At 36.9% G+C, this 20,612-nt stretch overlaps 1 protein-coding gene across 2 annotated transcripts in view; it reads right to left on the bottom strand.

Annotated features, from left to right (window-relative positions):
- SYDE2 (synapse defective Rho GTPase homolog 2) overlaps positions 1 to 19,030 on the bottom strand; it is a 38,392-nt gene extending 19,362 nt beyond the window's left edge. Inside the window, exons 1-3 of one of the 2 annotated variants that reach the window (XM_081255415.1) lie at positions 17,879 to 19,030; positions 7,520 to 8,215; positions 1,417 to 2,519 (exon numbers count right to left, since the gene is read on the bottom strand). In XM_081255415.1, coding sequence (XP_081111541.1) covers positions 1,417 to 2,519; positions 7,520 to 8,215; positions 17,879 to 18,590 — 2,511 coding nt within the window. In that variant the 5' untranslated portion in view covers positions 18,591 to 19,030. The remainder of the gene's footprint in view (positions 1 to 1,416; positions 2,520 to 7,519; positions 8,216 to 17,878) is intronic. The other variant, XM_081255414.1, reaches the window with a different exon arrangement.
- Between the last annotated feature and the right edge of the window lie 1,582 nt (positions 19,031 to 20,612).

The raw sequence follows: 20,612 nt of genomic DNA, 5'->3' as shown, positions 1-20,612 counted from the left end.
TTGCTTTTTATAAAATATTTTCAGAAAATAGACTGTAAAAGTACAGTGCTATTTGAGTTACTTATTTTAATATACAATTGTAAAAGTTTCTGTTTAAATAATTAGCTTTATAGTCTGCCTAATCTCTGGCCTCCCTACATGCTGTGTGGAAAAAAAAAAATACAGGAAAAACAGAGGACCTTAAGAAAAAAGTAACTGGACCAAAAGTTGGATTGGAAACTGAAGGCCTCACTTCCACCCAGACAATGTAAACTTGACTTGATGGAATCACATGTCTGAAAAGAGGTTTCAAAAATTCAAATGTCCTACCTCTCAGCTTCAGGAAGCTACTGCATCTATTTTTATTTAATATAAGCAAAAAAGACCCACAGAGATTAAGTGACTTGCCCAACATCACACAGCCAATAATGGATGAGAAACCAGAATCCAAGTCTCTTGTACCTTTATACAAAACTCCACTAACTTATGCAATTTCTATCATTTCCATGTTAAATTCAAGGTAGATTATTTTAAGTTTGCTTCTACATTCTTATAAAGAAATCATATTTCAGATTTTGTGGTATTTATCCTCGATATTTTTTAATGAATGTTATAAATTCTGATAGCACTAAAGCAAAATACTTCAGAACATAATGATGCTTAGGCTTATTTTGTATTGCAAAAAATTAGTATAAATAATTACTTATACCTCAGATTAATATCCTCAGTGATACACTGTTTCTCATTGTCATAGTCTACATGTATAAATGAAAAAAAAGATAAGGTCTACTAACTAGTTAACATTTACATATCTTGTTACAAATAACGCCAGGTTTTTTGTTTGTTCTAATGAACTGCTTTTACCTTCTTTAAAAGGAAAAGAGAATGAGATGTGCTTTTATTAGTAGGACCTCTCCTTATCCTCCATGCTATCCCAAAGGTAAGACATGGATAAGCTTATGCTTTCCAAAGAGTGGAACTGAGGGAGAACAAGGAATAAGGGCAGGGAGTTAATTTTAGGAGTGAAACAGGGTTATAATATTCACTGTCGAACTCTCTACCAAAAGAATGTCAAAACATTCAGAAACATTCCTTAAATGAATTAGGCTTAGCCTATGTTATCAGCTCTGGCTTTTCCTAGGAATGCCATTGTAAAGCAATCTTTATCTCTAGGTATAAGACCATGCAGCTCTGCATCACAACATAAATTATGGAACCATCTAGCATGCTTTCAATCACCGACAACATAGGTTAAGGCATAAATTACATCCTAAACAGTAATGGAATAAAAACAAAGAATCGGAATGAGAAAAAGTCTAAATTGGATTTTTTTTAACTTACCTTGAACTTCTTCCTCCAAGACTTACTATAAATAAATTTAATTATTACTCAAATAGATAGATAAGGGGGCAGTAGAGAAACACAGTAAAATAATACCTGACAGCCTCTCTTTTCAATTTCCATAATACATTTCTGAATCAGGAGTGGTACCATCAAGCCTATATTTTCTTTCTCTACAACTTTTCGAATATCAACACCAAATATTACTGGTTCTCGATTTATATCTAGTCCATGAAGTGAATTCTCCCACTGTTCCAAAAGAGTCACTTTCACATAAATAAGACCTCTAGGTTCAAGTTTGACAGCCAACTGATGTGTCTTTGTCACTCTGAATAAGGTGGGAAGAACAACAGTTCCATGACAACACACTCGATTTTTTCTTGGAGTGGGTTCCCAACTGAATACTACTAATTTCAAATGCTGTGCATTTTCAATTTCTATGTTGAAAGTGTGATCCATGTCTAAAAACGTTGTCCGACATGTGAGCAAAGCTGTTCTGGCTTTGTTTACTGAATCTACCTGAATTGCACAAAAGACATCTTTTGAATCTATCCGAGGTGGTTTTAAATCCTCAGCACCATAGAAATGCACACTCATGAGCCCAGATATGTACTGAGAACACTTAGGTTGATCAGAAAAGCTATAATGTCTAAAAGCATCAATGTCTATTTCATTCTTGCTGCAACTATTTGGAATTATTTCTTTTCCTTTTGCAAATTTGTTTTCACATCCATGTTTGCTAGATTTAGCTATAAGTTCAGGAGAATCTCCATCACTGAGGTAACCACTTTTGCAGGAATACTTAGAACTCACAGAGGTTTTCTTCTGGTAGCTGTGCTGAGAAGACACACTAGTATCAAGATGGTACCGGCTTATAACATTCCTCTTAGCAGCTGTGGTTGTGCTCCCAGAAGGTAGAATAACAGCATGATGAATTTCTTGACAGTTACATTTAGACAAGGAAGGAGTATTATCCGGACTGTTTCCATAATTCAAGGTTCCTTTAACACTCAGTTTCCGGCTAAATTCTGGCAACCTTTTCATTCTCATGGAAAGTTTCCTCACAGTTCGTGGAGATTTTATTTTATCTGGGAAAGACCAATGAATTGAACTGCCTCTTTTCACAGGGCTAGGGCTTGGAGAAGATGGTACTATAACTCCCAAATCAGGCTTATTTGTAGCAGCTACTATCCCAGGACCTTGAAAATAAAAGACATTATAAGGTGAAATGTTTTGATTCCTACTTTTATTTTTACTTTATAAAACACCAACTTAACAAGCTCTCACATGGACAGAAATTCTTCCCTGTCTCATCTTAAGGGTGAGATTTAGTCAAAAGTTTAGATGAATCTCCATTACCATGTTCAAGCAGAATATCAAGATCTACAAATGGCTTACGGTGGAAAGAAATATCTCCCTCTCCATCTGCCCTTCTATTTTGACTCTTTGGAGGAAAGGTAATATAGGTTCCTTTTAAATCTTTCCCACTGCAGTATACTTCAGTGAGCATGTGTTTATAACTGTAAACACTGGATATCAGAGAAAACTAGGAAAGCTTCCTATTTTAATATGTTCATTTTAACATATTAAAAGATTAATTTCAACATGTTTCCTATTTTAATATGTTTATTTATAAATTCTACCTAATATAAGAATGATTCCTCTATATTTACAATTCTCTAAAAACTAAATTTCATCACATAGCATTCCTGGTTAAAAAAAAAAGTTAAAAACCGAACAAGTTTAAAGTTTTGACAACTAAGAGCCAACTTAGTTGGCTCTAAAATTCTATTAGAACATATCACCAAAGATTATATAGAATGAACTCTAGTTAATCAAGAATAACTGAATAATGAATATCATAAACCTAACTGAATAATTTTTAAAACTGTATAGACATTTTCTTTCTTATATTATCTGTATGCAATAATTCCATAGAACTTCAAAAGCTAAATTAGGGTGTTTCTTTGCAATTTTAATATATTAAATGACAGTACAGAGATAAAATATGTTTTCTTATAATTTTCAATTTTCATAAAAAGTAAAGTGTTAAAATTCTTTCGAATTCTTCTCCACACAAAAATAGTTTTATTTTTTCCTAAATGTCAAAATTATTCAGGTTTACAGTAAAACGTTTTTTAAAAATTCAAAAAAGTACAAATAAAGTAAATAATAGCCCACATTGCCAAGAGATTAACCACTGTAAAACCACACTACCAGGAGATTAACCATGGTAAATATTGTGGTGAAAATAATATTAAAAGTAGTTTCTATTGTTATTATTAAATTATTAATATTTAATTATTATTAAAAATAATACCAGCCAACATTTACTGAGCTAGACAAAGTGTGAAAAATTAATTTAATAATTAGTATGAGCAGACCCTCATTTAACTCTCATAATAACCTTAAGAGTTAAGATACCATTACCACCCCATTCTCCAGGTAAGGAAACTCATGCATGAGCTAATTTGTCTAAGATCACAAAGCTGGTAAGTGGAAGAATCAGGACTCAAACCTAAACACAGGCTTTCAGAAGCTATGCTCTAAAATACTACGCTTTCAGTCTCTCCATCCTTTTAAACAATTTTCTGTCCATACATATACATCAAACTGATTTTCAGATACCTTTTCTCAACTATTATTAAGAAGTTATAGTATTCCATTTAACCTTAAACTTTCAATTCCCCCCCCAAAAAAAGAATGTAAAGACTAATCAATTTCATTTAAAAATCTGAACCTGTTCCTAGCAAGTTTTCAAATTAATAGAACAAAGTGAAAATAACTTCTAAAACTCTGTTGGTATTATCCCAATTATTTAAAATTTAAATTAACTGTTCATACTTTATTTAATTATTCCGTATAAAGATCCTTAATGACCCTAATATCAGAGGTTACTCTATGTAATACTACATTTGACAATTAAAATGAGAAAAAAGTGTTTATTCATTTAAAAAATCAGTAGATTAAATGACCTTTCTTTAAAGTATTAATATAGTATTCTCCCTCCACCCTTCAATGTGTCCTATTGACAAAGTAGTTTCTTTGTAGAGAAAGGACTATTTTAAGTATGCCTGCTGGGCTTTTCTGGTAAGCAACTAATAAGAAATGGAGTGTTTGATAAACTAGACAAAGCGTTCCCTTGTACTGTAAATTGTAGTACAATTCTACTGGTTTCCTGATCTAAAACATTCTATAGTCGTCAGAATCCTACTGTAGTCTACAATCTATTTTGTCATGGCCTAAAAAACTACCCAGTATATGAAATTGCTCTAGGTTTTATTAAATCAATAAAGAGTTAATCTAACATACTGACTTTTTAACATATTATGCATTAAATATTTCCTACTGAAGTCCTTACCTAATTATTAAAATGAAATACTGTATTTGTTAGCAATTTCTACTGCAGACAAGACTGAATTTATTTTTTTAAATGCTTTGTTTTTATAAAATCCAAGAGCTGAAATATGAACAATCACTTAAAATTAAACCAAAATTATACTAACCAAATCTCAGATTAGCTATAGCTTGTAAGGGGAAAACATAAAATGAAAATCTTTAAATATAAATTTATGAACCAGGCTAGAATTATTTGAAACTGGCACACTCCTTCAGCATCTAGAACAGTAACTGGCACATAGCAGAAACTCAGTGTTTATTGAATAAATGAATTAACCAATTGTTAATTGCCTATAAATTGGTAAACCTTTCAGGAAATACAATATAGAAATTACCTATAATAGTTACCAGCTAAAAAGACCAAGTAAAGATACTAGTAATCAATCCTAATGAAGCAAAATAGATCATGATAAAGATCACTACAACAGTAGTGGAAAGAGTCTATTAACACCAAACATTAAGGAACCAGTCAAACAGATTAGGGCACATCAACTCAATTAAATACTTTAAAAGTAGGGAAACAATCATAAGATTAATCTACATGTAACAATACAAAATATAGATAACAAGTGAAATTAGCAAAAACCAAAAATAGTCCACTATGTCAGCAACTAGGTAAAAGATACATATACAACCAGAAGTTAACAGGCAAAAAACAAGTCACAATTGTGTTAGGATGATCATAAAATTGTCATTCATATTAAAAATACTTAAACTTTCCTATTTCTTAATCAAAAAATAATTTTGAAATTCAACCATTCTCTTTGCCTATTTCTCAACAGATTTCTGCCAATGTTGCTAAAGAAAACATACCAAATGTCCTTTCTGATCAAACAAAAGCAAAAAGATAACATATAAACGAACTGTCCAAATACTTCCTTTGGTCAACTTAGGAACGTGCTTGTTGTAATAATATACTTAAGAGAAGAATAACAGTAAGAAAGGAGACATAATTGGCAGCCCTACTGTACTTTCAAATTTGGGTGGTTTTTGGTTTTTTTGGTAATGTCTGTCAGTCTTTACAGATTCACAATTTGCCACAAACATAAAATAATAAAGTTTAAAGACAGTACTTAAAGTGTATATCACTTTACAGACACTGGCTCTCTAATGTTGCTCTTATACTTATGCCCTCTTGCCTTTTCTGCACCATTCCAGACCCATCACTATCTGTCTGCCCTCCTCCTGCAAGCCTTCCTCAGCACTCCATCCTGATCACAACCTCTGCTCCAAACTATTATTTTATAGACTATTTATTCCTCTTCCCATCCATATTACAAAAGAAACACACATTCGCTCTGGAAAATCAGTCTACAATTAGAAATGCACGCACACAATTTTAATCCCAACACAGGGGGTAAGGGTGGGTCAAGCATTAACAGTTCCAGGACAGCTTTTCATTGTTTCTTTCAAAATTGACATCATACAGTTCACACTGTTTTTTAACTCACTTTTTTTCTTATCAATATAACATTTACTCCTTCTCCTCATACCCCTGAGAAAAGGATCCAAATGCAAGTAGATTACTTGTAAAGTACAAAAAGATCAGCAAGAAAGTGAGAAAATTCAGGAGAAAATTCAAGGTGAATTATCAAGCCTGCTACGACTATGGGCACCTGGAGCTTAACTTCATGAGAAAACTCTGGGAAACAATATAGAATTATCCCACCCAAGTGTGGAGGGAGCTGGGGTAGGCCTATACCAACTCCTGTCAGTCACTAGTTGAGGGGCACTCCCAGGATGTCCTGCAGGAGACTCCCTAACACTTCGGAAGGAGTCCTCAAGTAGAGATGCAGATACTGATTTTTGGAAGGAGGTCGTCTCCATTTAAATAAGTAATAAAACCCAAGGGATATGGACAAGTACTAACAGCACCTGCTATACCCCACATCTTTGACTACTCTGTATCATTTGAAATTTTATAAATTAAAATGACTCAATATTATATAGAACTGCTTTCTATTCAACATTTAATAATTGCAACTAAAAGTGCTTAGGTAGTGTTTTCCTAGGTAGTGTGTCTGGGACTAAATTTAAAAAGAAGCACATCAGAAATCAAGGCAATCAAGGAAAAATAACACTATTAGGTTGAACTATATGAAATGCCAGGTTTTTGTTTCTGTTTTTTTTTCAGACCAAAAACTGTTAAATATTGGCAGTTTCATATGGTTCAACCTAATACATATCAAACTTCAGTTATTTCCTTTCTGGGTTCCATATCTATTGTAGCACCTATTTGCAAGATCTTTACTTCTACCTCTCCTTTCTTTTTCTCTTCTTCCTTTCCTTTGTTTCTGAGGAAATGTAGGCACAAAAGTGAAAACAAATGACTGCTAGTATACTGAATATACAATTTTTCATTTGTGGCCAGACCAGGAGTGAATGAATGAATGAATAAATAAATAAATGAATGAATAAATAAATGAATGAAGCAAAACAAGACATACATGAAGAATATATCTCTTCCAGTCCCTGTGACTCCATTCTTTCAACTAATAGAAAAGTAATTACTGCCTCAAAGGATAGACATACTAAAACCACACCATACACACTAAAAATTGGTGTAAGACTACCCCAGCTCCTTCACCCCTTACAAAACCAAGTCTGTAATAGGAATAATTAAACCACCATGTATATAAAAATGTTTATAAACCTTTTTCAGTTTTCTTTATTTTCATGAAAACACACTCACTTTGTAAGGAAAAGTACATAGCTACAATAGACATCTATATTTAGTTTTAGATACTGCCAAAGAATTGAAAAATGGAAGAAGAAAAGGCAGATATATGATCATATTTACCTGCAAAAGGAGATTTCAACATGGGATTCTCCTCTACTATTATACCTTCTTGTGTCTTGTGTCCATGCCTTTGCTTGTACTGCTGCACAAACTCTGTGGAATAGATGGAATCTATAGGATTTATTTCATTTGACTGTGTGGTCTGAACATTGCCTGTGTGTTCAGAAGAGCACAACAAGTCTTCAGTGTGCTGCTCTTCTTTCATTAGGTCACTACCAGATAATACTCTCAAACCAACATCAGGAAACTTCAGAACAGCAGAGTCTGCCTCCCCAAAACTCAAGGCATTTGATATACCAAAGTCATCATCCTCAGGAATGGGGTTGTACCATATTTCTCCTTCATCATCTGCATCATTTTCCTCATTAAAGTCTAATGAACAGTCTCTTGATAATGAAGAATTTGTAGCAGTACACACCATATACGTACAATATTCTTCAGATGATTTGAGGAAAGGTCGTGACAGCTGCAGTTTAGGTAGAGAAACGGGTGAGATGGATAAATGACTTATATCTTGGCATTTCTTATTTTCGTCTTCCAAATTAAAAGATCTCAGAGTACTCTGATATAGCCAATTGCGTTTCTTTGACACAGTGATGCTATTAAGTGGCTTATGACCCCTGAAGCCAATATTATCCTTCAGATCTTCAAGTTCTCTTCTCTTCACTGAAGATTCATAGACATTTTCAAATAAGTCTGTTTCAAAGAAAAAAGAAGGCAGAATATAATGCCTCGCATACCAAGAAAGGCATGTCACTTAAGACCAGTTATTAAAATACTATTTTTAGGGGCTTCCCTGGTGGTGCAGTGGTTAAGAATTCACCTGTCAATGCAGGGGACGCAGGTTCGAGCCCTGGTCCGGGAAGATCTCACATGCCACGGAGCAACTAAGCCCGTGCACCACAACTACTGAGCCTGCACTCTAGAGCCCACAAGCCACAACTACTGAGCCCGCATGCCACATCTATTGAAGTCTACGCGCCTAGAGCCCGTGCTCTGCAACAAGAGAAGCCATGACAATGAGAAACTCCCACACCACAACGAAGAGTAGTCCCCCTCACCGCAACTAGAGAAACCTGCGTGCAGCAATGAAAACCCAAAGCAGCCAAAAATAAAAATGAATAAATTTATTTAAAATATATATATATATATATACTATTTTTAAAAAGATAAAAAGAAAGAAAAGTAATATTAATCACATTAGAGACAAAAATTGAACAAGAAAAATTTTGGATTTTCCACCTAAACATGATTTCTATTATTTAGATATCAGACTACTAGTATAGGTATCATAAAAATTCTAAGAAAAAGGATAAACAAACTCTGAGACTGCCTTTATAAATATCATAGGGCTAAAAAAGCTTTACCCTAAGCAAAACATGCTTTTATAAAAAGCTTGTACAGAATGCTTTACACACAGTATGCCTTTAATTAATATTTGAGTAATTTTAAACTCACTGCTACAAGGACTTTGGAAAACACAAGTAAGACTACTACATTTTCATACAAAGATTAACTTTGAATAAATCTTTCAATACAATTGTGTCTTACTTATTACTGAATGTCTTACTGATTATTAAAATTTCAAAATAACATCTGTTTCCTAACCATATAGTGCAGTAGCAACTTATGCAGAGTTTAAGTTCTAAATATCTAAGGCAAAAATAAAAATAAAAGTCCCTAAGGAGGCCCTTGATTAGGACCAGGTATCCTGTCTCACAATAAGCACAACACAGCTATGTTACTGACAGGCACAAACTTAAGCAGCAAGAATACAAGAATGAACAAAATAGCCCCTGCTCTTAAGGAATTCATAGCCCAATGGAGGGTGTCAAATACTTAGATATGTGTATGTATTAATATAATGTGATAAGACTCTAAAAATGTGTATGTAACATTAATTCCATATAAAGGGGAAAAATTTTTTGCACTTCCAAAGAGTTACATAAAGCCGGCTTCAATGACAGTCAATAAGCTAAATAAATATGTATCATAAACTAACTCAATACACATAGATAATTAAAACAAAACCACATTTCTAATTTTAAGATCATGTCAGGTTTGTAAATTATGGTCTATGCTACTTTGAGTGTGTATTTGGTTGATTTATTTTAGTATTACAGCAAGTAAAATATAATAGTCCAGTAACAGAGAGTGATAAAAACACATTAAACTCTGAGAAGCTTAATAACAACCAAAAAATTAGGCCCATGCATACTAAAGGTTTTCAGGAATCTCCCTTCTACTGAAAAAAAATCATTTAAAAATGTAAATTTGTCCTTTTTATAACCCTAAATACCTAATCAAGCAGATTAATTTAAAAACAAAACAAAACCTTAAACACAAACTGGGTTTCAAGTTCAATAGTTCCAGAGGCAGGAATAGAGGAATAGACTAAGAATCAGAAGGGAAGGAATCTCTCATAAATGTCTACTGTGCCAGATATTTATTTACTCAAGAAATATTTATTGGGTGCCTATTATGTGGCAGGAACAAGAGATAAAGCAGTAAGAAAGCCCTTAACCTCCTTTAACCTCCACAACAATTCTGAGACAGGTAGGATTATTTCCATGAGCCTCAAACATATGTGGAATATGGCCAAGGTGCTAGCCATAGAATTCAAATTTAAGCCGGTCTAACCTTAAAATCCTTGCTCTCACCTGTCTCCCCTACACCATGCTACCCACTAAAAGTAGGGAAGTAGGTGTCCCTCTTGAGCCTTATGATAATATCCACCAAGTTAACTTTATAGGGTGGCTCCTGGGATTAAGTAAGATAATGTTTGAAATACTTTGAAAACTACTCAGAAAAGTCAAGTAACTTGCCTGAGATCACCTGTTGGTAAATGGAAGAGGCAGCACTCAAAACAAACTCTTCTGACTCCAAAGTTTGTAGGAGTACATCTGGGTTACTAGCTAAAGGATACCCACCTCCACTCTCCAGGATTTAACATGCAAACATGTAACAGATAGTCAATAAATATCTTAAATTGATTTGATTTAATTTAACTAATGAAACCTGAAGATTCAAGAGTCTTTCTATGGTTCTGTCTTCTTTACACTTAAAATTAAGAACTGTCCTGGACATGTATCCAGAAAAGGCAAAAACTCTAATTCAAGCACTATTTACAATAGCCAAGATATGGAAGCAACCTAAGTGTCCATTGACAGATGAATGGATAAAGAAGATGTGGGGTATGTGGGGTGTGTGTGTGTGTGTGTGTGTGTGTACATATATATATACACACAATGGAATATTACTTAGCCATAAAAAAGAATGAAATAATGCCATTTGCAGCAACATAGATGGACTATAGACTAGATTATCATACTAAGTGAAGTAAGTCTGACAAAGACAAATATCATACGATATCACTTTTATGTGGAATCTAAAAAAAGATACAAATAAACTTATTTCCACAACAGAAATAGACTCACAGACATAGAAAACAAACTTAAGATTACCAAAGGGGAAAGGGGGGGGATAAATTAGGAGTTTTCAATTAACAGACATCCATGACTATGTATAAAATAGACAAACAAGGACCTATGGTATAACACAGGTAACTATACTTAATATTTTGTAATAACCTATAAGGGAAAAGAATCTGAAAAAAGAATATATATATATATATATATATATATATATATATATATATTTATAACTGAATCTCTGTGCTGTATACCTGAAACATAACACTGTAAATCAACTATACTTCTACAACAACAAAAAAAGTAAACTGATTATAGACATTTCTTTTAAAAAAAGTACCTACTATATAACTATATTCAATATCTTGTAATAACCTATAATGGAAAAGAATCTGAAAAAGTGTGTGTGTGTATATATATATATATATATTTATATCTGAATTACTTTGCTGTACACCTGAAACTAACACAACATTGTAAATCAACTATACTTCAATTTTTAAAAAAAATTAAGAACTGAAAGTCAACACATACTCAGGAATCGCTTGGAACTTCAGAGTTTCTAGTGACCACAACCTTTTGCTGAGTGCACTAAAATCTAAGATCTATTTCACACTTAAGGTCAAATCCTATACTATTTAATAGCATTTCAGACCTTCACAGGATATTACATGTAGTTTTGACATAATTATAAATTTAAAGCAAAAAACTACAAAATTATACAACTCACAATGGATATGAGCCATATCTATTTTTTCTCAGATGTCTCTCAAAACATCCAAAATTTTATATAGACACATTATTTTGAGTCTTTTCAGAGTTTTTTGATGTACATTGTAAATGAAATAAACATGCTTCTACTTGTACTATATTCCAAGGAACTACAATGAGAAAAATAAAGCTACCAGTATCCCATATTTAAACCAATTGATACATATATTGATATGTAATGAATATGTAATATTAAAAGGAATAATTACATTGTGAGACACAATACAACTATTTTTCATGAAACTACAAACTACATAAACTTGAGATGAAACAGTCTGCTTGCTATTGCTGAATATTTAAAAACACATAATGCTGAAGTTTAAATTTAGAGATAAAGAGGTACATTATTATACGTTCTGATAAAAGCCAAATTTATTCTGCTATTAAAACTGAATATAAGTGACACATTATTCAAGGCAGAAAATTTTACCTGGGCAATTATTTATATATAACTTAAAGCATTTCATTTTTATCTCAGTTAATTAAATGGATGCATATGAATATAAGTTACACAGAAATGGAAAGCTATTTACCATCTTCCCTTCACTCCCCATTTATGCTAAAATTAATGTTAAACCTTACTGGCATAAATGTAAAAGTTACCTTTAGCTTCAAATTTTATATATATGTGTGTGTGTATATATATATATATATATATATATATATAGACATTTATAGATTTATATGTTGAAAGAAGACAAGTAAAAAAAGATATAAAAATAAGTTGCAAGGCAAAAAAGTCTTTATTCTCTTGCAACTATACATGTTATGGTATAACTATCAGACTCTAATTAAAGTCATTTTCCTTGAAAATCTGTAAGAGAATGCGGAAGTGGTAATTAAAAGTTTTTCACTCAGAAAAACATTTACATAGTGGTGAACTACTCAAGCCAATTTTGTGTTCTCAACTATTACGTATTTCATAATAAATCTAGATGATTTACTATTACTAAACATTTAACTAGTGCCCCAGATCAAAATCAACAGCAAACTTTCTGGGAAATTATGTACTGCAGCCCTCATTGAAAATGTACAGTATCTACAACATCTTTTCATCATTTAAAACATTCTACTGCAAAAACAAACTGTTGTTTTAGCTTACTTCTCTTTTAAAAATCCTAAATAAAAGCATTCTTATGAACAACATATTTGAGCTTAAATAAATAAAAGCAGCCCTGCTTATAGAGTCAAGCTTGGCAGCCCAAATGAAATTACTAGAATAAACTTAAGCCTTAGGTTTACATATGAGTGTGTTTATATGTATGTCTTTATCTTTCCCAGATAAATCTAAATGAGGAGAGGGGTACAATGAAAAGAAAAAAGGTATTTTTCTATCTTTTATTTTTCCTCCCTTGTGACTAGCAATAAAAACTCTTAAGAAAAAAGCTGTGTGCTAGCTTTGGGGACAGGAAAGTAGGGAAGGAAACTTTGAGACTCTTTTCAGTTCCCTGAAAGTAATGAGGAGGAACAAGAGAAAAGAAGCACAGAAGAAAAGATGAGTAGAATAAATAAGTGCTCCTAAAGTGGTGTCCTCTAGTTCAATTCCCAATGCTCCCTAAAGCAGTCCTTCTCAACTTCAGATCACTTCACTCTCTATCCAGGATCCTAATACATTTTCACAAAGCCTGCTTGCCTTTCTCTTGATAACAGCTAAGCGCCAGGCATGGTACCAAATGGATTATCTTTTTTCATCATCACAGCAACCTGAGGACTGAGGCTATGCAGAGCTGAGTAACTTGTCCAAGGTCATAAGGCTGGTAAGTGGTAGATTTGATCAGAAACCCAGAATCTCTATTCTATTAGCCATTACACTGTATGACATTCTCTCTTGCAGATTCTAAAATCTCACTTTTGTTGGTGCAAGGTGAGACTAACATGGAGGGATCTGCTTAAACTTGTCATATATAAGTAGTAAGTATAAATTCATACACATGAAACTGAAGCAGAAAGAGCTCAAGTGCTTTGCTCTAATAGGGGTTAGTTTAAGTATCAAGTATCAGAATAAAGTAGAATGCTTTTTCAAAACTTTTTAAAATGTATCAAGATAGGTGAATGAGATACTGAGAATTCTAGAGTCTACTACTCAAAGTGTGTACCAAACAGCAGCATCTACACTGCGAGTTCATTAAAATGCAGAATCTCAAGGTCCCACCCCCATACATATTAAATCTTCATTTTAACAAGACTTTCAGAGAATTCATATACACATTAAGTTTGAAAAGTTCTGCTCTATAACTGCGAACCACACGTTGAGTGGCAAAGGTCTAGAAAACAGCCTTAGGATTCTCAAAACATAAACACCACTTAGAAATGTAGGACTTTCAAAAATCAACACAACACTATTTTCTGCTGAATTTGTAACTCAATGTTTTCCTGCCACCAGCAACTCCAATGTTTTATGGCACTCTTCCCAAAACAAAAAACAAAAACAAAAAAATGGACTCACTTGCTCCTGGGGCCACAATGGCAGAATTTCTAACAGAAGAATTTAGAGCTAGAACACAGTCAAAAAGTATTTGCCTATAGTTACTAGTCTTGAAAGGGCTAATGCATAAAAGGATTTGTTGGAAAAATTCATAAAAATAATGTAGCTCATAAAGTTAAGAAATTGAAGCTACAAATACTTGAGAAGGGAATAGATAGGAATCTGCATTAACAGTGTCAACTTCACTTTAAGATATAATGCACAAGATCACACCAGCTATTTAATACTACTTTTAAAGAACTGTCTAAAGATTTTGAACAGAATATTACATGCCCAGATTTTTTTTCTTTCAGATCACGGAGCAAGAAGAGTAGAGTCAAAGTAGGCTAATTATTTTTTAAAGCAGTAAAAGGCCAAAATAGCTCAACCCAGTGCTTTCCGATTTATTTCTGAGTACTATATGCTAATTAAAACTTATTTATAAAGAGTTATAATGAAGTATAGTCAGCAAATAGATTAAAATTCCTTTGTAACGTTAAGGCTTGAAGAAACTTTACAATATTTACTATGTGTAATGACTTTAGATTTCTTAAATAGTCATCTCAATTAGTAACAAATTGGTCAATCTGTGAGCACTACATTCCCAACTGCATCAAAACATTGGCAGTATTATACTATCAAAAGTTTTAGTGGTTCTTAGTAGGAGCCAGAAATCAAAACAGAATATCATTTTGGCTTCCATTTGTCATATGGCTTCAAAAATTTCCAAAACACCTAAGTGGATTAGGTATTTCTATCTCCTTATATAGTTATTCTGTGTTATAAATTCTAACTATAACTTTATTTTGAAAGAAAACATCGCCACAAATAATATTGTACAGAAAGATGTGATATAAACCTTCTAAGCTATTTTTTAATACATTTATTTATTTATTTATATTTATTTTTGGCTGCATTGGATATTCGTTGTTAGCGCGGGCTTTCTCTAGTTGTGGCGAGTGGGGGGCTACTCTTCGTTGCGGTGCGCGGGCTTCTCACTGCGGTGGCTTCTCTTGTTGTGGAGCACAGGTCTCTAGGCGTGTGGGCTTCAGTAATTGTGGTAGGAAGGCTCAGTAGTGGTGGCTCGCGGGCTCTAGAGCGCAGGCTCAGTAGTTGTGGCGCACAGGCTTAGTTGCTCCACAGCATGTGAGGTCTTCCCGGACCAGGGCTGGAATCTGTGTCCCCAGCACTGGCAGGCAGATTCTTAACCACTGCGCCACCAGGGAAGTCCCCTTCTGAGCTATTTAACATCTTTATACAACCAAGAATGTACTGCTTCATTGGGACTGCCCAGTTAACTTTTTAGAAAACATGATTAAAAGTAGAATCCAAGTAACCAATTTGAACTAAACATTTAAAGGTAAAGGTTTAAAATAGATAAAGCAATTGACTAAAAGAAAGACTTTAAACCTATTCTAGGATTCACCCATCTTCTTTGCAACTTTGAGGAAGTTACTTACCCCTCTAAACCTTGTTGAAATTCCATCCATCTCCTCAGTCCAAGCAATTTAATAGAATTGGATCAAACCTCTAAAGACATTTAGAGTCCCTTTGACCTTATATAAATAGGGGTTTTGGAGTCATAAAGACCTGAGTTTGAATCCACATAATAGTGGATACTATATACTAGTATACATAAACCAAATACTAGTTTAAGTGACCTTGGGCAAACTACTTAACCCCTTCTTTGCTTTTGCTGTTGTTGTGCAATAACAGCTGTCATACCTCCATGGAGGGGGGAGGGGAGGGAAGTAATAAAGATTATATGAAAACCCCATAAAGTATTCAGAATGGTTTTAATAAGTTCAACTAACCTTCATAAAAAACAGTTTTTAAAAAAATTAACTCTTCAAATCTATACTAGATATATAAACATTGCACAAATTATTTTTATCTTTTTTTTTATCTTTCCTAAAAGATGAACTGATGATTTGAAAGGAAATAACATCTGAGAAAGTTTTTAAAACCAGAGATTATCTAAGCTTTTGTTTAAATTTCTTGTAAAATATCTAAAATACCATCACATAATAATTCTAATGTGTCATTTAATTTCTTTTAAAATTGGTGTCATTTAATTAGTTTCTCAATGAAAAAATCAATGAATTCATTCCTAAGAGTTACTACAGTTATTATTACTTTTAAAACACTTCAATGTTTACACAACAACTGAGGGTGTTAAAAGCCATCAGATAGTAATGTCTAACCTTTGCAACAAAAGGGTAATACATATTTTACTGAAGTTTTATACAGATTTTTGTTATGGCTAAAAATTAACTGTCTTAAAAAGAGTTAACTGAACTAAAATCAGTGGAGGTAAAGACATAATAGCACTAAAATGTAATAAATGATTACAAATATTTTACTACTGGAAATGCATATTTTAATATGAACTTAGCATAAAGTACACCTCTCTTCACAAAAATTTACATTCTACTATCTTTTTATTCAGGTGGAATGGAATAAATTTGAGGGAAATTGACAGGTGTGGGTTAGAGATTTATAGATTCAAAAAAACTTCTCGTTTTGTATACACTTGAAGTGAATTATTTGATTTGTCCTCATTGTGTAATAAAAAGTTTTGTGAACTTTGTTTCTCCCCGTTTTGTGTTTATTGGTTAAAAAAGTTAATGTGTACAAACCTAGTCCTGTAGGATTTGTAATTCTTAACAAACTGCCAAGTACTGTGAATACTTTTACATTTCAGCATTTAATATTTTTAAAAGTATTACTGATATGTAAGTCATTATGTTCACTAAAAGTCTTCAAAAGTGTAGTCCGAAAGATCATGTTGTTTTTGGCTCAGTTTAAAGGTACTTCTTTCACAAGAGAATTCTTTTACTATTTACAACATAAGAGATTTCTAGAATGGATAACTTAAACCTTCAGTGAAAACTAAAAATCACACACATACAAAATAGGGAGTAAAATCCTATTATTAGGACAAATATACTTTTTACAAATTCCTTTAAATGCCTACACTTTCTTAAAAAGTACATAAGACATACTTTTCTTCTGATTAAAATCCAAGTGCCCTTCATTTTCCACAATAATAAGATTACCTACATTGCTATGTTTTTAGGGGGGAGGGGGAGGGGAGGGAAAGGTGAAGAGAAGAAACGTGAAATCCTACCTGACTAAAAAGAAGTATTACTACGATAGTTTTTTCGGTTTGGTTTGGTTTTGGGTTTTGATTGTGTGTATCTGTCTGTGTACACAAATGCTTCTGAACGGGAGGTGTAATGAGTAAAACGACAGTTTATGAAGCCCATAAAGTCTAACTTGGATCAAATTCAAATTCACAAACTCCACAAAAGTCTACAGATTAGCCCAGAGCTACAAAGAATAAAAGTCAAGGCAGCGCCGCCCAACTCTTAAACCGACTGAAAAGCAAAGTGTGGTGAACTTAACCTTTACTCACTGTTGCGCTTAGAACTAGGTACACTGGTTCTTAGAGAAGAAAAAACAAAAAACCCAAGCTCCTCATGCCACTGTCTTAAAAAATAAACAAACAAATAAACAAACAAACCCGAGATAAGGCATTATACTAGGTAACCTGGAAATGGCATTAGGCTGCCACTGACGTGACCCTCACTTTGGCACCGGCACGTACCTGTCTGCAAAACCATACCTTCTTCTTCGCTCTTAAGACAGAAGCCCGGTCGGTAAACACATTTTGATTGCAAGGTATCCTACCTGTCAGCGTAATTCTTTGGTCTGGCGGCACCGAGACGACTTGGCTTTCCCTCATTTTCAAAGCGCCCAGATTTGGAGACGTTGCCTGCGCTCGGGTGACTTCGGGGGGTGTCCTACGAGCGCGACCCTTCATTCCCAGGGACAGCAGGCGTCCTTTGTACATCCACTTCTGCAGCTTCTTGACTGTCACCGTGGGCGGTTTGAGGAAGGGGAGCCCCTCCTGGCCGTCTTCTTTGCCGCGGCTTCCCGAGGAGCGGCGGGGGTCCTCGGAGCTGGGAGGCCGGAGGCCGGAGGGCGCCGCGGCCCGGGAGCTGCCTCCGCTCCAGCCGTCCATCCCGCCTCCACGTGGCGGGGGCTCGTCCGGTTCCCCGCGCGCGCCGCACCTGATCCAGCTGTCGCTCCGCCACCGCCGTAAGGGAAGCGGCTTGGCACCCACGCGGAGGCTGTCGAGGCTTCTGCTGCAGGACAGCCGCATCCGACGAGTCCGCGGGCGGCCTCCCCCCGACTCCCTCGGAGGCGACCGGGGCGGGGACACCTGCTGCCAAGGGCAGCCGCCGCCTCCCCGCTCGCAGTCTCGGGGGCAGGTTCGGCGGGCCGCCGCGCCGCAGGGGGAAGGCGGCTGGCCCGGAGCCCGGGCTCCCGCAGGGCAGCCTCGATCCGCCCTGCCCCGGTCGCCCTGCCGCCTGCCCGAGTCAGGGGGCAGGTCGTGCATGGCCTGGATCAGCAGATAATAGGCCTCTCGCAACTGGGTCTGCAGCCTGCCCGTCTCCAGACGGCCGCCCTCCGCCCCTGGGGAGGAGCCAGCGGCCGGGGGAGGCGGGGGCCACTGCTCCGCCTCCGCCCCCTCAGGCTCCGGCGCGGGCTGGGAGCCGCCGGGCAGGTTCTCGTAGTAGTCGGCGTCGTTCTCCTCGTCCTCTCCGCTGCCCTCGGAGCCCGGCGGAGCGTGCAGACAGGGGCGAGTGAGCCCGCGGCCCGAGGGTGCGGCCTCCTTCCCGCCGGGCGGCCGAGGCCCGAGCGCCCCCGACCTCTGCGGCCGCCCTCCCGGGACCCGCGCCTCAGGACCCCACGCCTGAGGCGACGGCGGCGGTCTCTCCAGGCTCCGCCGGGCTCCGCCGGCGCGCTCCCGTACGGGCCCGCCCGGAGCACCCCCGACATCTCCCTCGGCAGCCGAAGAGGCCGCCACGGTGGCTGCTGCGGCCGCCCGGCGCCCGGGCCCCCCGCTGGCGCGAAGACCCTGCCTCCCCCGGAGCCTGGACAGCGTCCTCCTCAAGGGGTCCGTCATCCCCCTCCGCCTCCGCAGCCAGGCTCGCCCGTGGTGCGGGGAGAGCTCGGAGCCCCGCTCGGGAGAAAGCCGCGCTCGCGGCGGCGGCGGCGGCGGCGGCGGCGGCTCCCCATGACCGACACTGGCCCTCGCGGGCTCCTCACATTCTTGGCATAACTCTGCCGCGGGACGGGTTGGGGAGGGCGGCGGCGCCGCAGAGCGCATGCCCCGGAGCCTCGGGCCGCAAAGGGGCGCGCGGGCTGCTGGCTGCCGCTCTGCGGGCGCCGGGCGAGGCAAGGCGGAGGGCGGGGAAGGGAGGTGAGTGAGAGCTAAGGAAGACCGAGGGATGCAGAGAGAGCGCACCGAGGGGGTTGGGGGGTTGCAGTAAGAGTCTAGGCGGGAAAAAGAAGGAGCGGGAAGGTGAGTCTGCGCTGGAGGCTGCAAAGTTCTGGTTGGGGAGACGGAGAAAGGGAAAGTGCCCTCCTGGCTGCCACTCGGTCACCTTCACCACCCTCCGCATTGCCACCACTGCACGAGGCGTGTCCTATAGTGCAAGTCCTAGCTTGAGAGAAAACAAAGATTGTTTTGACGGATAAGGTATGAGTACAGGTGTATCTCACTTAGTGCAGTGTGTTCTAGAAACGTTCCGAATCATTTTAATTTGTACAGGGAGCTGCCTATTTAAAGGAAATTTGCAGAGATTCCTTTTCAATTAGGAAGAATCCTTTTGTCCAAAAAATCACCACTCGTGTCTCTTTTTAAAGTATATTTTTTTCTTCCTTCCTTCCTTCCTTCCTCCCTCCCTCCCTCCCTCCCTTCCTTCCTTCCTGTTAATGCATGCTAACACAAAATTAATTGTGGCATAAACCAAAACTTGTAAAACGGAGGCGCAAATATAGCCTTCCCCATCACCTAACACTTTGTTTTAATTAAAACTGGGTTGAAAAACAATTGGGTTGAAATTGAGAAACAATGTTATTTGGAAATACCAGCTCTCTCTCAAAAGCATTACATTCCATGTTCTGTGTAACATTTGTAAAATACCTTGTGTTGCCACAGAGCAGTGGACCTGTTTGTGGTTGATAAGAATCAATCTGATTTCAGAGTTAAACTTTTTAGCGCTTACGTATTAGAAGGGGCCTTTGTCTGAGTACCTCACAAGTGTACTACTAACTCCTAGCATAGTACTTGCACCTAGTAAGTACTCAAGAAATATTTGTTGAGTAAACAAATGCTTGCATAAGTGAATTTAACTGACCCTATTTTCAACGATATATATCTATGTACGTTCCTTTTTTTTTGTTTCCCCTATCAGTCAAAGGCTCCAGCCTCTAAATGTGCTCTGACCTATACTTCCTTTATTAGTACCTAGTCTCTGCGTCCTGGAATAATTTTACCTGCATCTCTATTTGCAGAAATCTTACCCATCCTTTAAGATTCCATTCAGCTGCCTTCTTCATGAAGTCGTCTCTG

This window comes from Mesoplodon bidens (assembly GCF_964165515.1).
Source record: "Mesoplodon bidens genome assembly, chromosome: 2".
Taxonomy (NCBI): domain Eukaryota; kingdom Metazoa; phylum Chordata; class Mammalia; order Artiodactyla; family Ziphiidae; genus Mesoplodon; species Mesoplodon bidens.
This window is presented reverse-complemented; position numbering and strand designations above follow the sequence as displayed.